At 37.1% G+C, this 25,270-nt stretch overlaps 1 protein-coding gene across 1 annotated transcript in view; it reads right to left on the bottom strand.

Moving 5' to 3' along the window:
• The window catches only part of arap2 (ArfGAP with RhoGAP domain, ankyrin repeat and PH domain 2), a 130,989-nt gene that overhangs the window by 60,045 nt on the left and 45,674 nt on the right, over positions 1-25,270 (bottom strand). The window contains exons 11-17 of the mRNA XM_034013433.3: positions 23,031-23,230; positions 20,972-21,057; positions 20,266-20,448; positions 17,348-17,522; positions 15,825-15,950; positions 4,915-5,059; positions 367-469 (exon numbers count right to left, since the gene is read on the bottom strand). Coding sequence (XP_033869324.3) covers positions 367-469; positions 4,915-5,059; positions 15,825-15,950; positions 17,348-17,522; positions 20,266-20,448; positions 20,972-21,057; positions 23,031-23,230 — 1,018 coding nt within the window. The remainder of the gene's footprint in view (positions 1-366; positions 470-4,914; positions 5,060-15,824; positions 15,951-17,347; positions 17,523-20,265; positions 20,449-20,971; positions 21,058-23,030; positions 23,231-25,270) is intronic.

Raw genomic sequence — 25,270 nt, 5'->3', positions numbered from 1 at the left:
GAAAAACTATTACCAGGATTAAAATCACAGAGATATATACTAATACCAAATAATAATATTTTAGGGTACTATGTCATGAATTAACCAATTCTGAAATACTGTAAAAATGCAACAACAGTTTTACTAGTTAGCTTTTGCGCTATACAATAAAATCATTGTATAAACTGTATTTGATACTCATGAACCTGGGTCTTTTTTAGACCTCAGTTTAACCCTTTTATCATATCAAGGTAGTTTTACAGTGACATGATAATAATTTATCTACTGAACACAAAGGTTATCTTTGTACCAATGGCTCTCTGTGTTAAGTTTGTTTTTTATTTGAAGGCCTGATGTTTTCCTTGGGCATTTCATTAGTGTTATTACCTTTGCGATTGCCTGTGCCCAGTCGCTCTGAGATCCTGTGGTCTGGGTTCCGAACAGGAAGGCACGCTCAGACAGCAGATATATCTCAAAGGTAAAGATAGCCCTAAAGCAAGAGGGAAAATAAGCAATAAAACCGACAATATCAACAGGCCTGAGGCATAGTTTTTTTGTTTTCTCTTAACGCCTCTATAGGGACAGTCCTATACAGTACATATATGCATTCATTCATTGTATAGTATAGTCTAACTAAATATGATGAATGACTTTTTCTTCTCTATGCTTCAGCAACCAACTCATATGCTCATAGCATGGATGAAAAAAATGCTGGATTCACAATGGAATTAATTAGAATGGTGGTACATTTCTTAGAGCTTAAAACAGCAAAAAACACAAAAAAGTAAGCACAATTAAAAACAATTTTATACAAAGGATTCTAAATACAGATAACAAGGTATTCTGACTGTATTTGTATCGGTATGCAAAAACATAGGTATACATGAAGGCTTTCCCACAGAATTGCATCTGAAAGGGTAAAATGTCTGAATTCTCTGGCCGTAGCCTAATGGCATGAGCAGAACAGCTTGTTAAAATAACTCCCACAGGGAATGCTTATGTTTAATCCCTCAGCACACACAGGGCAACTTGTTGTGTTAAAGCATACACAAGCACTTGAAGGAGCACCAGTGAAACGATTCACAAACTGCTCTAATGCTGCCAGGTGCTCTAGTGATTCCCATAACAATGAGTGGTTCTTATCCCATACCCTGGCTTAGGTTTAGGTTTGAGAACAGCTCTGACCTGGGTCTTCTCCTCTGAGCCACCCAGTAAAGCAAGCAGATGTGTCAGTGGTGAAATACATGCCACACCCCAATTACCATAGCACCATACACCAGTAGCTATTCCAAATACAGAATGACACTAATTCAAATGTCAAGGCACATGAAACAAAAAATGGGAGTTTCTGTGAATACAAAAAAACCTCCATGGGCCTTTATGCAAGGAGTATGACATACTGTATCTATGTAATATTTGTATAAATGAAGTAAAGTATTTGTATCATTGATATGACCCAGAGGACAAAATATTGTGGCAGTGAAATCAATCATTTTCACTTGACACCAGTAAAGAAACGTGTGTAATTAAAAGTTACTGGCAAGTTCCACCAATAATTAAACTTATCTGAGAAAAAAAACAAAACAAAACAAAACAAAAAAACACAGAATTCTGCGGTGTGCTAAATATAAAGAATACAGTGCCTTGCATAAGTATTCACCCCCCTTGGACTTTTCCACATTTTGTAGTGTTACAACCTGGAATTAAAATGGATTTAATTAGGATTTTTACCATTTGATTTACACAACATACTTAACACAAAAAATACATTTGTTGGTTGCATAAGTATTCACCCCCCTGAGTCAATACTTGGTAGAAGCATCTTTGGCAGCAATTACAGCTGTGAGTCTTTTTGGGTAAGTCTCTACCAGTTTTGCACATCTGGATCCTACAATTTTTGCCCATTCTTCTTGGCAAAATTGCTCAAGCTCTGTCAAGTTGGATGGGGACCGTTGGTGAACAGCAATTTTCAAGTCTTGCCACAGATTCTCAATCGGATTGAGGTCAGGGCTTTGACTGGGCCTTTCTAAGACATTCAGGTTCTTGTTTTTAAACCACTCCAGTGTAGCTTTGGCTATGTGTTTAGGGTCATTGTCCTGCTGGAAGGTGAACCTCCGCCCCAGTCCCAGGTCTCTTGCAGACTGAAACAGGTTTTCCTCTAGAATTTCCCTGTATTTGGCTCCATTCATCTTGCCCTCAATCCTAACCAGTTTCCCAGTCCCTGCCAATGAAAAGAATCCCCATAACATGATGCTGCCACCACCATGCTTCACCGTGGGGATGGTGTTCTCAGGGTGATGAGCAGTGTTGGCTTTGCGCCACACATAGCGTTTTGCGCTAAGGCCAAAAAGTTCAATTTTGGTCTCATCAGACCAGAGAACCTTTTTCCACATATTTGCTGTGTCTCCCACATGCCTTTTGGCAAAATCCAAACAGGATTTGATATGGGTTTTTTTCAGCAATGGCTTTATTCTCACCACTCTTCCTTAAAGCCCAGCTTTGTGGAGCGTCCGGGTTATAGTTGTCCCATGGACGGTTTCTCCCATCTCAGCTGTGGATCTCTCCAGCTCCTTCAGAGTTACCATTGGCCTCTTGTTTGCTTCTCTGACTAATGCCCTCCTTACCTGGTCACTGAGTTTTGGTGGACGGCCTTCTCTAGGCAGAGTCGCGGTTGTGCCATATTCTTTCTGAGATCTGAGATCATGTGACACTTTAATTGCACACAGGTGGACTCCATTCAATTAATTATGTGACTTCTGAAGGCAATTGGTTGCACCAGAGCTTATTTAGGGGTGTCACAGCAAAGGGGGTGAATACTTATGCAATCAAGACTTTTCAGTTTTTTATTTGTAAATAATTTTGAAAAATATGTAGATTTTACAAAATGTGGAAAAGTCCAAGGGGGGTGAGTACTTATGCAAGGCACTGTATATCCACAGGTCAATGTCAAGGCCAACACATTTACATCTACCGTTTAAACAAATAGGAAGTCACTACTTCAAACAGTGTCTGAGATAGCAGGATTTGACGTTTTGGCTTTTCATTTTTCTTCAAACTTTTCCCAAAAACGGAATACAGTTGCATCAAATAAAAATCCCAAAGCATGAGGTTTTTTGTCAGACACCTGACCTAAATATCCCTGCCATCTTCGAACACAGGTCACAGTGAGATGTATTGATAGATTGACAAGAGTTTCCAGAACACTGGAAATATAAAAGTAAACTTGGTTTTGACTTCTATGTTACCACAACAATAAGAACACTGAAAATAGAAAAAAGGAGGGAGCAATGTGCCAACGTGAAAAGGCAAGCAGGAAGGGAAACTAAACATATGGTGTAGGTATCAGCCAAAACTTTCTTTTAGTTTTACAAGTGTAAAGAGCTAAAATCTCACATTTCAGAATTAGGTCTTGAGCTATGCGACCAACAGATATGTGGGTCAACCCACTAATTATAGTACAAATCAAAAAATGTTAGGTCACAGGTGGAAATGCAGGATATTGTACCATTAGATTTTGCCGGAGCAGATTTCCAAAACAAGTCAATATCTGAGACTGCAGTGATGAAGGTGGGATCATGTAATTGTTTTAACAGAACTCTAATTCTGGTGTAGATTCTAATATGTCGAACAAGTGTGTTATCATCTCAGTTATGGAAGGCCTGGGGTAGTAAAGAAATGAAGGGCTGAATTGCCGAGTGTGGATGGACAGATATCAAACACTTTCGTGATGCATTTTCTACAAAGTCATTAATAAAAAAAATAAAAAAATACATTATGCAGAACAATCTGGTTTTGCTTACTGGGGCAAGAACGTTGTCTATACAAATTTGTTGTGTGCATGTTTTATCAATATTAAAAATTAAAATTACTCAAACCTGTTGTTGCTCTCAGTCAGCATTTTATCATATTATAAAGATGTTACTCAACATTGTGTTGTGTTTACAACAAACTCTATCTTGCATTGTAATTATCTCTGCAATATCTTGTTCAAGATAATCACCATAACTTTGATTTATCATATACATGGAATGAAACCAAACTATACTTTGGATGGCTCACGTAACTAATATGTAATTTTAAACAAGTGTTGAAAGGTCTGACATTGAATCTAATATTAGCTATGGTAATGCAATATTTAAGTGTAAAACTAACAAAAAGAAAATAAAAAGCTGATTGTGTACATTGTTAATACAAAATCAACTGTGTCACGGTCAACAGTGTCTGTCTCTAGAAGTCGGCAGCACTCAGCTAATCTGTATTTGCACCGTAGAATTTTACTTATTCTTGTTTTTTTTCTCCAATGTACTTCATTTCAAATTAAAAAGATGTTATCCCGAAGTCGATTGTCTACTCTTGTAATTACGCTGCATAACTGTAAAAGGACCAGCCCCTATATAGGTTGAGAAAGACGGGGACATCACAGAGAGCGAGTGACAAAACAAACCATCAGTGAGTGAACGCGTTACCACTCTAGAAAGCTCGGCTGGACTGGGGATTGTCAACAAAGAGGATTGTTATTATTTGTAGATATTTGTAAATAGCGTGTGTGTTTCACGAGCACACGTTGGAAAATAAGAATAGAAGAACAAGATGCATTGCTGCATTAGACTTGTGTTAAATGCGTTGTGTTGTTTATTCCATCATGCACCGCACCCTCAAAGGACCCGTCAACCTTTAGGAAGTACTTTACGGATTAATTTCCTGTCTGCTTTTCCCAATTCTCCTGGAATATCAACAACTAAAAAATTTGACTTTCAGGGTCTGTATATAGGCTTCTCATATAGTTTTTCTGTCCTTCTAAACTGGAATATGTCATCAAACAATGGGTAATAACGTATAGAATGGTAATGTCTTCAAGCAAAATAAGGATGTCCTGCAGCCTTCATGAATTAAATGGTTTGATTGGTTTAATGATTTATAATGATTAATACTTACCCAACTCCCATTATGTATTCAGTCTTATCCACAGCTAGGCAGACAACTTCACTGATATCGATTCTTCCATTGGGTGTTGCGGTCTTGTCATTTTCATAATAACTTAGAAACCCACCTTCCAGGGTGCACCATCGCTTACTCATGTCTGAAAGAAATAGGACAGGAAATGTTTAAATTGTTGCTTTGCTCCCAATTTTTTTTTTTTTTTTTTTATAGTTTAGTGTGTCCAATTCTAATTTTTTCCCCCCATTTTTTCCCAATTTGGAATGCCAAATCGCTTTTCTCCTCACCGCAGCAATTCCCCACATGGCTCAGGAGACCTGAAGATACAGTGGCCGTCCTCCGATCCCACGACCAAGCCAGCTTCCTTTTTCACTCAGAAACTCGAGAGCGGGTGTCAGTGAGCTTCTGACCTAACTGGGCTCTGAGCTCACTGCGTGCCTGGCCAGCAGGGTTCGCTGTAGAGCGATGAGGAGGAACAGTCCCTGACGGTTTTACTTCCCTAACCCAGGGGAGTGCCTAAGCCAGTGCAACACTCCCTTCACAGTCCCCAGTGAAGACCGGCCTACTTCGAACAGCCAGGATGCGAACCTGCGCTGTACAACTCCCCCTGCACACCACATGACTGTGCTTCTACCAGGTGAGCCATTTGGACGATTTCTTAATGCTCGATGATAATGCAAAAGCAAATATGTTATTTACATGTAATGTAACCAAGGTCATTAGTTCCACAGTGAGTGGTGCTGAAACAGTGAAATGTTGGCATTCAATATAAAAAAGGCTGCAGCTCTGTATTTGAAACCATCTTTATTATTATGCAACCAAACACTTTAATTCTTATTATATTTAAATGAAAGTATGCATGCATGCAATGCAAGTTGAGTCCATTGCACTTCGTACAAGAGTAAACGCTCTTGAGAAGAACTTTTCCATGGAATGACCAATTACCTAAAAATGCTCATTTATCAGTATCAGAAATACATACAGATAGATAGATAGATAGATAGATAGAGATAGATAAAACAAATCTAAATTTCTAACAATAAATCTAATTTACACTTTATATAAATGCATGCATTGAGAAAACACTAAATACCTATTATCAGGATGCATCGATAGTACAAATTAGCTTGAATTATCCTCCAGCAATAGGTAATATTCAACAAGCATGCCACTAATATATATTCTTTGCATTCAAAGCTTTTATTAATGCAGATGAATCAGGTGACAGGCGATTTCAAAATTATCTTTGGTGACGAGCCATGGTTTTAATGTTTGCGTCTACACACATATTTATTTAAACTAGGGGTGCACAACATACGGCCCACAGGCCAAATCCGGCCCACTGCCTCCTTTAATGAGGCCCGTAATCATTTGCCTGCCTGCAAGCATATATTGCATTTGTTCTGCAACTACTCCATGCAGCCAGGTTCTCTCTTATAATACAAAACATGAGATGCAATGCCCTCTAGTGTTCAAAAATCAACATCAATTATATATACCAAAAAAAGATACCTTTAAGAATGTTTAACCTTCCCAGAATGGCTATGCAGCGACATATAGCAGACATGTCTGACAATAGCTATGACGTGTATGTAATGATTTTGTGTACTTCTCAGCTGCTCCTGATGAAAGCACCAATGCCAGGGGCACGGCACAACTTTAACATGTTCAATCATGGAGTAATGGGACCATTTAAAGTCCATCAGAAGCGGACATCCCTTGCATCTCTGCATGGCAGCACCACTGGCTCTGACAGTAGAACAATTATGTTTGCCCTGGGATAAGCTGGTGGGGTTGACTACCGATAGTGTAACGGCTATGGTAGGTGAGAGTACAGGGTGTTTAAAGAAGCACATCGGTGAAGAGCTGAGCTGCTGAAGCAGTACCATTGCATAATACACCAGGAGACATGTGCGAAACATTTGACATTTAAAAAGAGATTGTGTCGACAGTTAACTTCACTTCATGCACGTTTTTAAATCATGAATTTCAGTTATTTTTGGAAACTAGAAGTGCCATTTATGCTGACGTTGTGTATCACATGGATGTCAGATGGCTTAGCCGTGGCAACGTCTTAAAGCGGTTCTTTGCACTGAGAAATGAAATAAAAACATTTCTGCGAAAGAAGGGATGGGACACTTATGTTATGGAAGACAGTGACTGGATTACTGATCTTGCTTTTTTTAACTGATATTATTACAGGTCATTTTATGAAACTTAAGCTTGAAGTTACAAGGCAAGTTAGCATCTTATTTCTGATTTGTTTGAAGCTGTTTGTGCTTTTGAAATTAAATTAAAAGCTGTTTACAAGCCAGCTTGAGAAAGGGCAGCTGACACACTTTGAAGCATGTCAAGAAGCCTTTCTACAGGACACAACATACAAATGGAATCGCCATGTAAGTGTATTGAAACAACTGCAGGAAGTGTTTGGCAGCAGATTTGAAGAGTTCAAGAGTGAGCTAGTCTCATTTAAACTCTTTTCAGACCCTTTCTCCGTTGATGCTGAAAGCGACCCTGTCGAACTCCAACTGGAAGTCATTGACTTGCAGTGTTCCAGCATGCTGAAGAACAAGCATTTGGAAGTGCCACTGTTGGAATTCTACCAATCTTTGGATCATGATCAGTTTCCCAATCTCTGTAGAGAAGCTTTAAAGTTGGTCTCCTTGTTTGGCAGTACTTATCTGTGAGAAGGTGTTCGCCATTATGAAACTAAACAAGTTATACTTGAGAACAAGACTGACGGATGATAACCTGCATGCTGTGCTTAAAGTCACCACCACTTCACTGAAACCCAACATCCAAAAATAGATGTCCCAGAAACGCTGCAACATCTCCCACTGAAATGTTTAGCAATCAGAGAGGACGAGTACTAAAACACTTATTATTATTTATTATTAAACAATCACTTAAAAGAACTGATACAAATCTCAGTTTTGCTATTGGGCAGATGAAAACTCAAATCATAAAGACCAGATTTGTAAAGTGTTTATAAAAGGATACTCCTTCAATATCTTTCAAAGGCAGTTATATAAACACCAGTCTTCTGTTTTTTCAAAGAGGAAAATTCCATGGCAATGTTACTCTTGGATTTCTTTTCTTCTTTCAAAAAAATAGAAGTTAATTAAATACTGGAGTAAACTCTTTGAAAATCTGGCTCCAGAATTGTCTAAATTGCTGTTCAGTGCAATTACTGAAATACAATTATTGCTGTAAAAAAACCCAAAAGGACAGGCACACTACACTCCATTAAATGAAAAGCCTCTTTCAATCAATCATGTGAGAATGAAATGTGGTCAGTATATCCGTGAGCTTCGCGCATACAGTAACTACAACAACTTGTATTGCTGGTATATGTATCCCGGTTCTTACATTTATTTGAATAGTTTTTTTGCCATATTGTAGAGTTTTAATCCACAAATCAGAAATCTCCACGGCAGGGCATGAGCACACACATAGAAAATCCCAGCTCAGCCACTGACTCATTGTGTGACTCTGAGAAAGTCACTTAACCTCCTTGTGCTCCGTCTTTCGGGTGAGACGTAATTGTAAGTGACTCTGCAGCTGATGCATAGTTCACACACCCTAATCTCTGTAAGTCGCCTTGGATAAAGGCGTCTGCTAAATAAATAAATAAATAAATAAATAAATAATACCTGAACGTGTATTAATGATATAACTGATATAAACTGCTGTGTCTTGGGAAAAGAGCAAACTGTTGTGTCTTAAAAAAAGGGTCCCTTGGTTCCTGACAGGAATACTGACGACAAAGTATAGATGTCAACACGTCCCAACTGCAACAACAAGCCGTTGGATGAAAGGAAGCAGACAAAAGACAAATCTCAAAGATATGTGAGTTAAAAAGACGAGGTACACAGGTGACCTCATGGAAGTAGCTACTCAGCAGAGTGAAAAGACTATAAGTATCCAAGCAAAACTAAACATTTTGCGCTCCACATCGAATGCTAAACAAGGTGCTGTCACTCTACTAAGCGAAGCTGCAACTCCGGGACTGCCTAAAAACAGACCCAAAACGAGGAAGCAAGCTGCAAGCGAGTCAATACCACAAACAACGAGACTGAGGCCCGGCTGGAGGACGGCCGTAACACTTTCAGAGACTGTTATCAGACAAACCTGTCTGGGTCTCCTGTACACTTAAAACCACAGTATCCAAAAGAAACTGTGCTAAAAGATTTAGCGAAGAGGACAAAGCGGACAGGCGCTGTTGTGGATCCTATACTGAGGACTGAAGACTGTTGCAGCTGTTTGTTGATTGTATTGAGAATTGAAAGCTTGGTTGCCGAGTTTGATCCAACGTGGGATTGAAGACTTTGTTGCTGAGAGGAGAGACTTTTGTACTGGACACTTCAAGAGATTGAGTTTCCAAACCAGCAGACCAAAAGTCTAAGCTTCAAGGAACCGTTGAGTATAGTTCCAGTTGCATTTTCCTTTCATGAACTAAATTAATTAATTGTAACACATTCACATAGAATTGAACTGTTAATTATTTAGTTTGCGAAACTTGATGAAGTAACTATAAGTAATCTACCTCATACTGTTGTATGAAGAATTTCTTTAAAAGTAAATTTGCCATATCCTTAATCTATACACCATTAATAAGTTTAATGTGATATATTCAAAGATGGTCTGCATCATTTGATTTGAGGCTGTGCTTGTATGTGGGCGTGTGTGTGTGAGCAATTTTCTAGCTACGTCACAGCTGGCTTGAGCTGCTGCAGTGGCTGCTTTGTGTGTGAGGAGACAGGCGGTGTCATATTTCAACTGCCTGCTAGCCAGCATGAGTGCAGTGAGAGTTTTTGATTTGTGTTTGGTGCTTAGAGACTAAGAGAATTTTATTAAATAACAGTCGTGTATTTAATAAAATACTACTATTGATTAAACATCCCTTGTGTCTAGCATGTGTATGTGTGTTCATAGTAAATCCTCGATCTTTGTAACACTTAAAATATTATTGTCAATTAAATATTATTAATAAGAGAACTAATCAATCCAAATAAACATTATTACATATTATTAATAAGAGAACTAATCAATCCAAATAAACATTAAATGATCAATTATGTTTTAGGAATACAGTAGACATTGTTTCATATTTTTGCAGTTTAGGATCCTGCTTCCCAAAGTGGTGTGGAAGAAGGACATTGGAACCAAAATAACCCATTTGTTTTCCTTTGCACTTATTTTAAAATGGGATCCTTTATCTTTCCCGGAAGACACAAAACTGAAATTCAGACCCTATCCTGGCAAGATTTAAAAACAGGCCAACAATATCTGGACTCAAAGCAATTATTCAGAGATGCCACCTTGATAGTCATAGTGTGTCAAGATGCCTGTGATGAATTAAAAGAAAATATAACTTGTCAGTGTTGCCAAGAATGCCATTCCCATTGCACTAAAGCTGACAGCTGCCCCAAGATCCCTGGCTCCTCGCAGCCTTCAGCTTTGGTGAAACTACAGTTAAAGTCAGTCATCCACATCTAAATGCATACAGACATTGGGTGATAGCTGGTATTTAAAATTATTATAGGATACATTTGCTTCCCTTACATGTGTTCTATTGCTAGTGTTGCTGTTTTTTTTTTCTTAATCATAACCCAAGTCTGGTTGCAGTTTCTTTTCCCATACTTAAATGCATATTGCCAGATAAATAATTGCTGTGGATTTAAATGGGAACACTGTAGACTCTTGGTCCTGGCTGAGCCAGGGCTTTCAGCTTTGGAACTCGCCTTTGGAATTATACTCCTCACACACTCAGTGAATGCATCAAAGCTTAATGCTTATTTCTTTTTTTTAAATCTGGCTTTGTGTACATTTAAATTCACTGGTTAACACTTACCTAGTTTAACCAATTATCTTGATATTTCTATTTACTAACTCTTGTGTTTTGTCTGTCAGTTAATTTTACTGTACAGAACTTTTGTTCAGTCAGAAAATTCACTACAATGCACATCATTTATGCTACATTCTTTGGCCTCGCCTTTTAAGGTACCCCTGCCCATGAATTAGCTTGCAGATAAGTTGACAGGCTGGCTGTAAGGAGCCATGGGCAGGGGTTTCAGGATAGCTGCCCTCCCCCGTCAGACGAAGTAAAAAAAAAAAAGCTGGTGGCGGCTGGAGAGGAGGAGGTGAACTCTGGCACACAGTGAGGACATAGTGGATTGAAATAAAATATTATTATTATTATTATTTGTTTATTTAGCAGACGCCTTTATCCAAGGCGACTTACAGACACTAGGGTGTGTGAACTATGCATTAGCTGCAGTCACTTACAATTACGTCCCACTCGAAAGATGGAGCACAAGGAGGTTAAGTGACTTTCTCAGGGTCACACAATGAGTCAGTGGCTGAGGTGGGATTTTAACCGGGGACCTCCTGGTTACAAGCCTGTTTCTTTAACCACTGGACCACACAGCCTCATACAAATCCTACATAAATCCTTTCCTTGCCGATCATTGGACATATTGTTTTTCAAGGGACAAAGAAGTAACCAGCTATTGGATTGGTGATTTGGACTGGTATTGGAAGTGCCCAGCGTATGCTTAATATTTATGTGACTTTAACAAAGGTTAAAGAAGTTCCCTACCAGAACCACTGCTTTGCTTAAGTGCAGGCCAATAATTCCACTTTCCCACTGTGTGTGTGTGTGTTTTTGTGTCAGATTTAAATACAATTATAGTGTTCCCATTTTTTTATCCACATTTGTCTATGTTCCCTCACCAGCTCAGGGTTACTCAAGATCAGTGTGCAACCACTGACCCCATCGGCAAGTCAGTCTCCTCTTCACACCCAGTAGATTCTGGAGGACAAAGGCTCAATTACTTGAGCTCCCCGGGCGCATTGGCCAGTAAACCTACGCTCCCCTGGCTATGACTCACCCCTGCATCTGGTCATGCATTTACCAGCTTAGACACTTGGACTCCTAAACGTTTATAGTAGAGTATTCTAGAGGTGTGATGTAAGTATAGGTGCAGTGCAAATAGTTGCGGATGCAGAATACAAATTGCATTGCGGCCAGGCAATTATTTTGCAGTACGCCCTATGTAAGCTTAAGAGCAATGCAAATTACTCAACACGTACAAATAATTATCCGCAATTATGATAATGAGGTTCTCAATGAGCGCAATGGTCTATTTAGTGGCTGCACTTGCAGAGTTAGAAGTACAGACAGTAGTCGCTGTATGACATTTGTGGAGTACGAAAATACAAAGCAAATAAAAATATATCGGTGGAAGGGCAGCAAAGTCCTCTTGGTGCACAGGGAGGAAAAAAATATGCTTTCTTAGAAGCTGAGAGTCCTTACGGCTAAGGTCACTCAGCATGAAACAGAGTTGTTTGAAAAAACCAACATCAGTTATGCGAATATCCTTAGGAAATTGTATGTATGAGCTTGCCCTTTTCAGCATGACATCCAGAAATGTGCCTAGAACTCTGGAAAAGGTGGATTGGGCTATCCCTCCAGACATTCCAACTGTGGTCTGAAAGGAACCAGAGGCTAAGTAGGGCAGAGAACACAGCACTTTCACAAGTGCAGGGATAGCAGTCCCTAGACTGATGCGGGGGTCTAGCTCATCCCTCAATTCAGCTATTAGGTCTTGGATGACCTGTGGAGCAAGATGATAATGCTTTAGCACTGCATCCTCTGGCATTACAAACAAAGTGACCCTAGGATTGAATATGCAGGGTCTTCTTCGTCTTGCCCTTCTCCTCCGAATGTGGTCCTGTCTCTCCCAACAAGAGCCAAATGTCGCCGCATCAGGAAGTGTACCACAGCAGCCATCCTGAAGCCAATGACAGCTCTTAGTTACTCGCTTCTACAATGGTTTGCACCTTGCATAAGAGAGGTGTAAAGTTTTTGGAGGGTCAGCAATTGCCCAAGTGCAAGGCAAATTCCTTACATCACATTATAATGTTTGCACCCGCTTAGTATCCAGATTCTGCCAAATTCCATGCTTTTTTCTTCATTTGAATGCATTTCAATCTAATTTTAATGGATTAATGATGGCAAAGTGCAAATTTGATAGCAGGTGCAGAACGCCAGGTGAACACCATTCTTCACATACGCTGCAGTTTTAGCAGCCGGTAAACACGATTTATGGCAGCATTGAGGGTTTTGCACACGCAAATCACTTTGTAGGTGCATACAAGTTCTATTGTTTGCACCTGTGGTGACTATTTGAATATTTATCCAACCAAAAAAAAGAAAAATAGTCATCCGAGGTTGTTAAAGCTTTCTGGAAAAACAACCTTTTTAAAATCCACTTGACTGCAAAATTAACAATTGACTTGTATGCAAGAGGTGTGAGTCTTTCTACATATAGCCCAGAAATAAGTGCCCACGCGATATCACCACACAAAAAAAGAAAGAAAAAGAGAGAGAAACTATCTAATTATTCATAGAATTTAATGGGAGTAGGTGTTAATCTCTACATTCCTTTTCTTTATTGGAACTTCACTCCAGGCTTATATAAAAAAAACACTGCTTGTTACAATAGGGTGTGTGTCAGGAGGTCAATTTTTAATGAGGTTTACAGAAAAAAAATACATTTGACAAAGAATACTTGAAATGAGGCAAGTCTAACAGGCAGCTGAGAGACTTGACTGAGCTCAGATTTGAAACCAGCACAGCTTCTCCTGCAATGAATAGACCACAGTGCCTCTGCTTTGTAAAATACAGAATAATTTTTATGACCACAGTCCAAACTTCCTATTTTTGGCAAACCATAAAAAGATGCTCTTATGGGTACAGTAGGTGTCGCTGTAAGTAAGTAGCAGATACTCCGTGCGAGCGATGAATGAAACAAAATGTACAACACGCCAACAGTATTAGCAGCTCAAATGAAGTGCAACTCTGTTGGCTGCTGTGGCGTCAACATATCCCTTCTCTACATCTAATAAAACAACCGTCATTAGTCATTTTTTTGAAATTACACAATTAAGATACAATTTTAATACCGTATGGTACAAGTTCAGAAAATCGCACTTCACAAAAGATCAAGAAAACAATGACGAGTACCGGTGAGAGCTCATTTTTGTTAAGTAGCTTTTCCAAGCCGATTAAAAAATATTACCAGTAAAACATACAACATAATACTCTTTTTAATAACACATACGAGTCAATGCGTATTTGTGTTACAGTTGGTACTCCTGACTCGGGGAACGCACACAATATTGTACCGTACCATACTGTACTACTCGTGTGTACGAAACTTCACTTTGCAAACGGTAGCACAACAGACAGAACCTGGCCACGACAGATATCGCATCATTCCACCATCCATCAAAATGTGCTGTGTGCAAAGCTTAGCAATGTGTATGCTAATTGTATTGCCAATTACAATTGTCAAGTTCTGTGATCCAAGTCAGTCTTACAACACATGTAGTTAAAATGTTTGCTGTCTTAAATACCTGCAGATCACACAATGTGTGCGGATATTCATTCTGCAAGACGAACATTATTAAGATCAGTGTTCTGTTCTGACTGATGCAAATCTTTGCATCTCTGCATTGCTCTTGCTGAGCTCAGCTGTAACTCAACGCCCTGAGGACCTGCCACTTCCCCCAATTCCTGTGAGTATTAGCCAATTATAAATGTACTGAATGTAAAATGACCGTATTTTGTATTATTTGTCAGGTGTTTTTATTTTTAAATTCACTTGAAATAGAAAGCACAGTGATTTTTCAGTTCATTTTTTTCTTTTGCTTCACTTTTGTTTGCTACAATTTGCTTTGTTTTTGCAATGGTGAAACAATGTTTGGCTCTGCTGACACATACATATCAAATAATACAGTAGTTATATACTTCTATGGTTATGGCAGAGAAATAACAGTACAGCAACAAATCAGTAAAGGCTGCAGAAATTCCCCCCAAAACTCCTTTAAACCTAGTGAAGAACTCTCAAACCAACAACATGTGTAAAAACTGTATCTGTGTTTGTTTGTCGGTATTGGGATGGGAGTGAAAATGTGCTGTAACTGAGAATTTTGGACCTTCATTAATATAATTGAGTACCCCTGATATACACAGTAGAACTCTGTTTATCCGCATGCTGGGGGGGGCGGGAGATGGGGGAGTGGGGGACATAGATCCATGGATGTCATTGCGTGTGACTAGAATGCATGAATAAAATACAGAAACTAGTAATGAAAACCAAATGACCGTTTACTGGATATGTAATATATTGTATTGCATACAAAGACAGAAGAATGTTTTAAAATGAGTTTACTTTGATAGCGATACTCCTAGCAAATTCTTTTCAAAATGCAATAAACCTCCAACCCCATTTCTCTAGCTTTTTTCTGTTACCAAATTACACACACCTATAGAAATTGAAAACACTGGTGAAAAAGCTTTAATGCTTTCCAACAGACCATCATTAAAAATGAGAGGCTGAATTTTTTTTCTAAAATTGAATGTGCAATTTTCACTTCTCTGTTTGAAAAGTTGAAGGTATCAAACTGGCTTTTAGGTAGTAATTGGGTACCACTTAAAAAGTTTAGGTTTAGTTGGTGCATTAATGGTATTTTGTCTTCTATGACTTATAGAAAACAAAGTATTTACATGAGCAATTTACATAGTACTTTGAAAAAAGTATGTGACAAAAAAAAACATCCTTACAAGTTTAATCATACTGTTCCAAAAGTAACGGCTCTTAAATTAGTGTTTTAAAATGATGTACATTATACAATGAGAACACTTCTGTTCTTTCCAAAGTAGGTTACAATATATAGCATTTCACAATTCATCAATCTAATGTCACATAAACGAATTATGAATTTCCCTATTAAAACAATCCCTGCCTGACAGCTGCCAATATTGAAAAAGGAGAACACTAAATATCATACACAACTGACAGAACATTTGAGCATTTCCAATATGCTAAATTACTTACCGTCTTTCAGTTTTTTCTCAGTAAAGGACTTAGCAATATTTACAGCTTCATAAAGAAAACCATGCATGAAGGAAGATGCATCATGATTAAATCTCCTTTCATACACAGGGTCAAGTTTGGGGAAATCTGTAAGGAAAGTGAACAGTTTTATTTATAAAAGTAATTCAAAATGGATCATACCAATGAAAAGTGACAGCATAAAGAGAAGGGTGGTCTATCTTCACCTGAGATGATAAATTGTTTATAAGTTCACTGATTCTTTGTGTATTGTCTAACACTTTAGCTGTATGTATGTTTCTTCTGCAAACAGGATGTTCTTGAGTGATAACATATACACATAATACAATTTTAAATAATTCCATTTTAGTTTTAAAATTAGAACATTCCCTTGGCTTGTAGAGTTGTGTGCAACTATAAAGTAACAAAGTATAAGGATCTATGTGACTTCACATGGGGCATGATGGTGGGTTCACATGCAACTGGCTTGTCCCCCAAAAGCAGTGTCTCCCAAGACAGCTGCACTCCACGAGTAAAATACTGTGCAGTTGTTCACAAGGCATGGTAATGTATGTTGAAGCAACCAAAACAGGTAATAAAGATGCATGAATGCAATGGTAACTACGGTACATCTGCCTGGAAGTGCATGATGCATGAAATCTGCTGGAAACTATTTCTCTCCATGAGCCAAGTAGGCATGTTCCTGCTACAGTAGTAGTAGGGTGTTATTAATGACCCAATTTACCTCTGGGCAGTTGGAAAAATTGTTTTTTCAGATTACTGTGATAATGATCATTGTAGCCATTCATTGTGTGCACATCACAGTTATACCCAAAGAACTGGACCATCACAAATGTTGTGAAATTATATATATATATTGTAATCTCAGTAAATCCTGGTTTTAAATTGCATATTTAATTGATACATTACTGCATCCATCTCATTCAAAATGTGTTTTATTACTGATATTATTATTACTATTATTATTTTGTTATTAACATCATCCAAAAAACAGCATGTCATAAAAAACCCTGTTTTCTTATTTCTGGGTTCATTTTGTTGGTCCCTCTTTATGGTCTTATATTTATTTACACAGAATTATACAGAAAAACTCCAGCATTTGCTGTTAAATTGTTTGAACCAACTCCTCAAATCACAACTGAGTCAGTTTACTGCATTTCACCTTACTGCATTTCATATTAAACAGTATATTTTCTCTCAGGTTTCCTTTAACTAGCAAGTATTTTTTTATCTAAATAAAACAAAGTATTCACTTGTATGTATGTATGTACACATACACACATTTTTTTATATATATATATATATATATATATATATATATATATATATATATATATATATATATATAAAATACACACACACACACACACACACACACACACAATGTTTAAATGATTCTGCCTAGTAAGCATTAAAAAAAACCCTCACATTAAACAGTTTTCCAGCTTACACAATAGCACCATAACGGTTTATAGCGTTTATAGCACGGTTAAAGATGTATTGACCTGATAGTTTATTATGGTAGAGGAACTCCATCTGCAATCGGTGACCTGCTGTTTGTGCCAGTAGGTAAGGAGTACAGTGGATCGGGTCTCCTGTAGCACACATGACATCAGCGCCACTAAATACCAAGGACATGGTCTCCAGGACGTCTTGTTGGAGTACAGACACACATAAGGCCTACAAATATAGAGAACATTAGTTTAATGCTTTGATCGGCTAATCAGAAATTCTAATTTGAATGTGCTGCTGAGCCCTCTGAAGTCTGCTCATTATTAGCACAAAAAGAGGCATGACTTGTAATTAGTTTAATAGTTCCAGTAGGCACACTGTCAAACTGTGCCTCAAAAGATTTGGCTAATGACCACATTAAAACAAATACCAGTCAGCACAAAAACAGTGTGCCCTGTAAACTCACAGTGGGTATGAAAGTAAAAACGGTGTTTTAATAATGAAAAGCCTTATTTCTATGTAGAAATGCAGATAAACAATAACAGATACAACTATTTTTTACCTCCTGTTTCAAGAAGGACCTTTATATTTATTCTAGTTCAAATATCAAGAAGGTTGTTTGTACTAGTTGTTGCTTCAACTGCAAACATATTAGAGATAACGGCTCAAGCTTTAACTTGATTAATATAATAAAGGTCTGATATTTATGAAACTTTTCTAGAATGTTATTTTAAATATGCAGTCAAAAGCATGTTCATGAATATTAAACTGTATTTCATATCGTCAAAGCAGTTTTTAAAAAACTGAATTAAAGCTTTGCAAATATTAAACTACTGTATTATAATCTGCAGATACCCAAAAGGAATCACACTTGTGAGAATTTTACACATAGCATAAAGTATTACCTGTAGGTTTGTGACGCATTAGTGGTCATCTTAAAAGAGACAGACGCTTTGTAAGTTGCACTGTACAGCATTTATATGTACTTTGTTCTAACCTCTCCAACAAAAAACGTCCTTAAAATTAGTTAGAAGTTATTTTATAAGTGCATCTTTTTTATTTTAATATGAAACAGTTGGGGAGGTTAGAACAACCTTTAAAAACAATGCAGCTTGGTAACTTTACCCTGGGCATCTTATTATTAGTGACTTTACTGCATTAGGCTATTCAACCAGGGACATGGTGATAAGTTTCAGACAGATTCTGCACAGTAGGACTAGGTATATGCAATGACAGTGCGAGTACTTTTTAATTGGGGTCCTGGGAATCATGTAGTATAAAAGACAAAAAGAGCTCATTTTGTTATCACTGCTTTTTTAGTTTAACCATGAGAATACTTTCCAGAGTTAACTGTTTCATTTTAAGACTTATGCTGTACTGTGAATTCTATGGGTCAGAATACAATATCATAAAATTGGATATGCCTCAATTTTCTGGGGGGGGAATTAACATGTGTGTTACCAGCCCACAACCAATAAGAAAGAACCCAACCCCCAACCCTCCCCCGATAATACTTTAATGATCACAACTTAAAATATGTTATTCTGGATGTGGGGAGGCTGAACCACTCATTTGAATTCCAAGCACTTTTTTTAACCAGCTGTTTTAGTTTTAAAAGTACAAAAAGTAAAGTTTAAAAAAATTAAAAAAGCTTTTCTTCAAAAGGGTACCCTGGTAGAAACAAAACAATAAGCTGTAAAGAGAAAGCAAGAATAATGGAGAAGAGAATAGGTGCAAATGGTAAATTAAAAAGATTTTAACCTTCACTTACAAATATTAGAAAGATTCAATTTGTGGGGAGTTCTGTGCAAAACATCAAGAGCAGTTTGCATAGATCTGTCCTGTTTTATTTATTGTTCTTCACTAAAAGGCCAATGCAAGCATGTTGAAAAGCAAACCAGCAAGCTGGTCAAAAAAAAAACACAATGTTGTTTCTGTTGAGCTACTTTTTTTAAGACTCAGTCTGGAAATGGAAGAAAACGGAAGGTGGTTAAAAATTGCATTTTCTTTCATGACTGTAATCCAACTCCAAATTAGACAGAATATCCACTGATGAACTTGAATTAAAAAAAAAATTAAATATCCATTAACAGAAAGCAATCAACAAGACTTGGAATCATGTCTTCAAAGATCACAGTGCGACCAATAAAAAGGCATGGTTTGTGAGTAAACGTCGTGCATACACCTGCTCTGCTGCAAATCACCCAGCGTTACATATACACAATGGGAGCCATTCCTATAACAAATGTTCACACAAAGTTTAAAATCAGGCACTACAAATATCATTGTAATCTCAAAACAGTTTAAGTAAACAAAAGGAAGTCGTTCTTAAACGTGCCGTAGATTGTAGAAACCGATGTCAATGTGGCCATTGCCACCATATTGGACAGTGTGACCAATAGACAGTTTAGTTTCTTGTAGGTACATGTATACAGTGTACTGTACAATACAAACTGCATCATTTATGAATATATCAACTAATCTATTTATTTGCTGCAGACAGAACAGCTATGTAAAGGTTTTAAAAGTAAACAAAAAAAAAAAAGTGTTGTTCGGCTGCCATGAATGAATGACAGCATCACATGCTGCGGAAGGTTTGGATTTCAAGGATATACATTAGCAAAGGATTGACAAGCCACATTTTTCACTACAGTGATTGATTAAGTGGCACCGGCTCTGTCAAAACAGCATGTATCCACACAACAATCTGAATCTCAAGTATCCATGAAGAAAAAGTCAGCATATGATTCTGATATCAAAACCGTTCAGGCTAGCAATGCCTTTAGAAAGATTGGGCAAGTGGGCAATATTCAACCCCATGGGGGCATTTTTTCTGTTCTGCTGTGGGAATTTAAAAGAAGTTTGAAATGACTCAAACATTACAGTGAGCCATCACTGTGTATGCATAAAGTAATCTGCCACAGGGATCTGAAGAGCTTGAAATTCTGGGTAATAATCAAATCAACATTACCTGGTTTAACTGCTCTTGATTAACAAAGTCAGATAAGATTTTCCTGAACTTTCTGTCTCTATATTTCTTGACTATGAAGGCATTTCGTTGTTCTGGGGATCCATCCGAATCTAGTTGTTCCTCTTGAGGAAGGTTTGCTGCCCAGAAGCTATTTGAACCCCTGTTGCCAACAACTAGAAAAAGCTGAGAAAGAAACGGACAACAAGCTTCGGTGAGAAATCACAGCAATGATTACAAACAAAAAACAAGGTCTTCAGCATAACGTACACACAGAGACAGATGTCTACATTGGCAATTAAAATGTAAATTGTAAATCAAAGCAAGAAAAAAACACCTTGAATGCCAATACAGTCAAGAACTTGGCTTCTTTATTATTAGTTTCATAATATTGTATATATATATATATTTTTTAAACGGAGGGTCCGAGTGGCTAACAGGCAATAAACATCCCACCGCCAGTTGTTCATAATTTCTAAAATAATAATTACATTTGTGGGTACCACTACTCTTGTAATAATTGTACATACATATATCTTTATATATGGGTGCCTCCACTATACCCCTGTTTCAGAGGGAAAGCACCCTCAGTATCCACAATAAATACAGCAGCCTCTTTATCCAGCATACCCTTGCAAGCAATACAGGGCGTGGTTAAACATCCATCAACCGAATAGTATGGCATTAGTGTATAAAACATATTTCTTACCTCCACCAACTCATTGTTCCAAATACTGGTGTCCAATTTAAGACTTCGAACCTTTGAAATATTGGATCCCAGTGACCTGTGCTGAGCTGAAAAAAAGAGCAGCTGAACTAGTTGCAAAAGATAAGTACAGTCAAGATTTTAATTAAACACAACCTGGTAACTGAAAATGGTTGCTGTAAGCAGCTTCAAGTTCTCACTTTTAATAGCCTCCTGTTTCTTAACATGTCTTTCAGTTCATTTAGAGCTCTCACTCTTGATAAAAAAAAGCCTGGATGAATCTTTCAGATGAAGTGAAAATGCCTATTGATATTTATTACTAAATTTGTAAAATGTATTGGTCAAAATTACAAATCCAGTTTGTAAATGTGTAACATTTTCAGGCAGGAAGAAAATAAAAAGGCAATCACCAAATAGGTAGTACTTTTACAAGCGAGACACACACACAAAATTATATAGCTATTTCTGATATCACAACCTATATGTTACAACAAATAAAAATATACAGTATATGTTTTATTGCCAATCATAATAGGCTGTACTGAATATATCAAATAACAAACCTAAAAAAAGAATATTGATTGTTGAAAAGGGAGAACCAAAACCCTTTAAAAAAATATTTTTTTTTTTTATTTAACCCATTCTAAATTAGATTTTGAGTGTAGTTCCACCTAGTTGAACATTTTGCAATTGAGGTTTCTTGTTGGTGTCAACAGTAAAGGGCAATGCCATTGTTATTCCATAGATTACATCTAGCTGATCATTCAGTTTTGCTTGGTTATTTTTTATGTTAAAGCAAGACATGTCATATTTTCCAGTTTGGTATGTGCTTTCTGATTTCAAAGAAAATTAAAGCACAACTATTTGAAAAGCTTAAAAGATTAGCTGTGCACTGGCTATTCATCAGGGGGCTCATTAGCATTTCATGTTGCATTCTTTTATGATTTTTTTTAATGTGTCAGCAGCAGAGTTGTGTACTGTATTGATCTCCTTTTTGCCAGTAACATTGGTACCTAGTTAAGACAAGCCTCTGATGGATGTTTATAAATGGGTCCACCGTGGGCATTATTTAGTAGTTTGTGTATAAATTGCCTTGTGAAAAGGTCTGTGCATCTATGGTGAGGAGAATTTCTTTGCCTGTATATGTGATTTTTTGTTTGCCTTTTGTAGTAATATGTTTTGCTGCTGCTGTTGCTGCTATAATAACTTTTGATTAATCATTTATTTAATACAGTAATTTGCAGAAAATGGAACGGGTTACTAGTTTTGGCCAAAAGTGTTGCATCACCCTATAGAATTAACTAATTTTGCTTTATAAAGTCACATTAAATAATGTTACATTAACATATTGAATGACATACTAAATTATGTTCATATATATATATATATATATATATATATATATATATATATATATATATATATATATATATATATATGTTTTCATTAACTCTCAGTCCTAAAATTCTAGGTGATGCAAAACTTGTGGCCATAGCTGCAGGTGAGGAAAAGTTATAATTGTTAAAAATATCATATACAGTATAATCTTAAATCAATTTAAAACTGTATTTTATGCAACAGCATAGTTCTGCCTAACAGAGAAAAGTCTGAGTTGCAATAGCTTTCACCTTACAGACTAGTGAAGTTTAAAAAAAATAATAACTGGGTGTAGGTAAAATAATGTGTGTTATCTTTATTTCTACGATAATGTAATCTGCTACACAAACCCAGCCTTTCAAAATCAAATTTCTTGTACTGTGAATCATCTAACAAATAATTGACTAACACACACATAAAGATTCCTTAACAACAACAAACCACACACACATTCTCAAATCTTTCACTCAGATTCTTGCTTGGTAAGAATGTATTGTAAGGGTGAATGTGTAATACCATGTGGTTCGAGATATTAACCAGGCTTGGAAATAAAAGCTATCTTTTGATGTCAATGGATGTTTGCACTTGGTCATATTTCAGAGGAGATATGTGGGAAGAAAAGGGGAAGACAAGGGTGTATTAAGTCAGAGAGCAATGACATTTCAAAGAGTTTAGTCTTTATTACCTGCACACTTCTTACAAATGACAACACACAGATTGATGGATGCCCACTCAGGCTTGGGTGCACAGCAATCTGCACAGCTCCTATTGGATTCATTGAACCAGATCTTCTCAGCTACTTCATAATCGGAGAGTGTCTCTGCTATCGATTCCTGGACTGCTTCAATCCACTCCTGTTTCTCTCTTTCCGAATCCGCTGCAAAGCTGCAACAATTCATTTTTTTCTCCTTTATTAATTTGACTTTAAGGACAAATTAAAACACATTGTACACATTCCTGTATTTGTTTAAAAACTACCAGGTTATGCCCCATGTTAATGTTCTTTAAAGTGTTAAATAGAAACAGTTCTCTTTAAATTCATTAGATGTTTTAACTGCCCTCCCCCCTTTCCGCCTTTGTGACCACTGAGTGCACAAATCAAGTGTCAATCAGAGATATAAACAGTTTAAAAATCGGTAGCCTGTGCTGTTGTGCTATCAGCAAACTTGGTAATCCTTCAGTTATTAGCCTTTAGACGAGCTCTATTTGTTTCAGTCATGGTGAAGTGTACTGTATTATTTCACACCTACAACTACAGAGGTCTGTTCATGTGCATAGGGGCTGCATTTGTTTGTAAATTAAACATTAATATAAGAGACATTTTTACCAAAATGATTTGCCTATCATTGCACTACCGAACAAACTTCTTGGCACAGGCATACCGTGTACCTGTGTTAACGCAGGGACTATACGTTAGTATCCTGATGATAGCATGGCTACAAAATTGAGTAGTTTCTTTAGAACAACCCTGTATATACTGTATCCTTATAGAAGTCTGTATACCCCTATAGATGTTTACCATGGTAAACGTACCTTTAAAGTCTTTTATAATGTTTATGTTTTCCTTTACAATCCTTAAACATACTTAACTGTGCTTCTCCATGCTTTCACTATGGTAGAATACTTTATTACACTTTGCTATATATATCACAGTAAACAGAGATTACACAATCCTAAAGCGAAATTTTACTTCATCCAAAAAACATATTTTGGATACAGTTACTTCCATTAGAAAGTTACAAAACATTTGTACAGAAGTTCATTGCGGTAATGTAAAATGTATTTTACTTCTAGCATTGCAGTAATACTGTAGTATATTTCGGTAACGGAAATTATATAAACCCCAAAGACCAGCAAATAGAAGTAAATAACAAAAGAAAACCTTGCTGGCCAATGTATAAGCTATAAAATGTGTTCAACTTACACAAGCCTACACAAGCAAGCCTTCAGCTTTTCTCAACTAGCTACTTCCCCTTTTATGCTCCCTAGTTTGTTATTGGGAGGTCTACTTCTAATTATAGAAAATACAGGTGCATTCACAGGGGCCTCAAGATAACATTATATATATATATATTAGAGAAGACACAAATAAGATATCAGAAATTCCATTTAAATACGTGGTGTGAGGAGAAGCTCACTTTAAGCGCTATATTGATTACAACTCTAAGGGCAAACAACTCCAAAACAGCCCAGGCACGTCACACAATGAATTTGTAAGCATGGCAAAGATGGTTTCAAATCACTGTAGCAGCAATGCCCAAAGCCATTGTCATAAAATCAATTAATAGCCATTGTCTTTCCAGCTTTTCTTTTCCTTCCACGGCTGGAGGGATAGAAAACAAGCCTCAAGTTTAATGAACAGCAGGGATTTGCTGCATTGGGCTGGAAGCATCGCAGCTGGGTGTAGAAAAAGAAATACAGTGTGGTCCCTAACCTTTAAATCAGCCTTATACACCATCATCTGCTAAGAAATAAATAATAACATGCAAACAGCTTTGAAATATCATCATTTCTTAGACTTGGTGAATAGAAAACAGGTTGGTTTGCTTATTGGTTGTTACTGGAAGATTAAAATAAAGGCTTGCAGGTAAATTTACTTTTCATATTCATACATCATTTGTATGACCATGTGTGACAGGATGGCTGGGCGGTGACGTCAGGTCAGAAGCATGAACTAAAAACTGACACCAAATACTGCAGATTTAAACAGAAAAAGACGCGGCGGCGCCGTTTTATTAAAATAATACAAAAATAAATCAAAAGTTTAAACAAAAAGAAACTTGCTCACAGAGTGAAAATAAAACAGGTAAACAAAACAAATCTCAAACACAAAACAACACAGGTCAGGCTGGGCAGTAGCCTTCACTGTTCCTGTATTATTATTTAGTTTTGTTTTCTCTCTCTCCCTCCTCGCTCTCTCTCTCT

The sequence above is a fragment of the Acipenser ruthenus genome, chromosome 2, assembly GCF_902713425.1.
Source record: "Acipenser ruthenus chromosome 2, fAciRut3.2 maternal haplotype, whole genome shotgun sequence".
Classification (NCBI taxonomy): domain Eukaryota; kingdom Metazoa; phylum Chordata; class Actinopteri; order Acipenseriformes; family Acipenseridae; genus Acipenser; species Acipenser ruthenus.
This window is presented reverse-complemented; position numbering and strand designations above follow the sequence as displayed.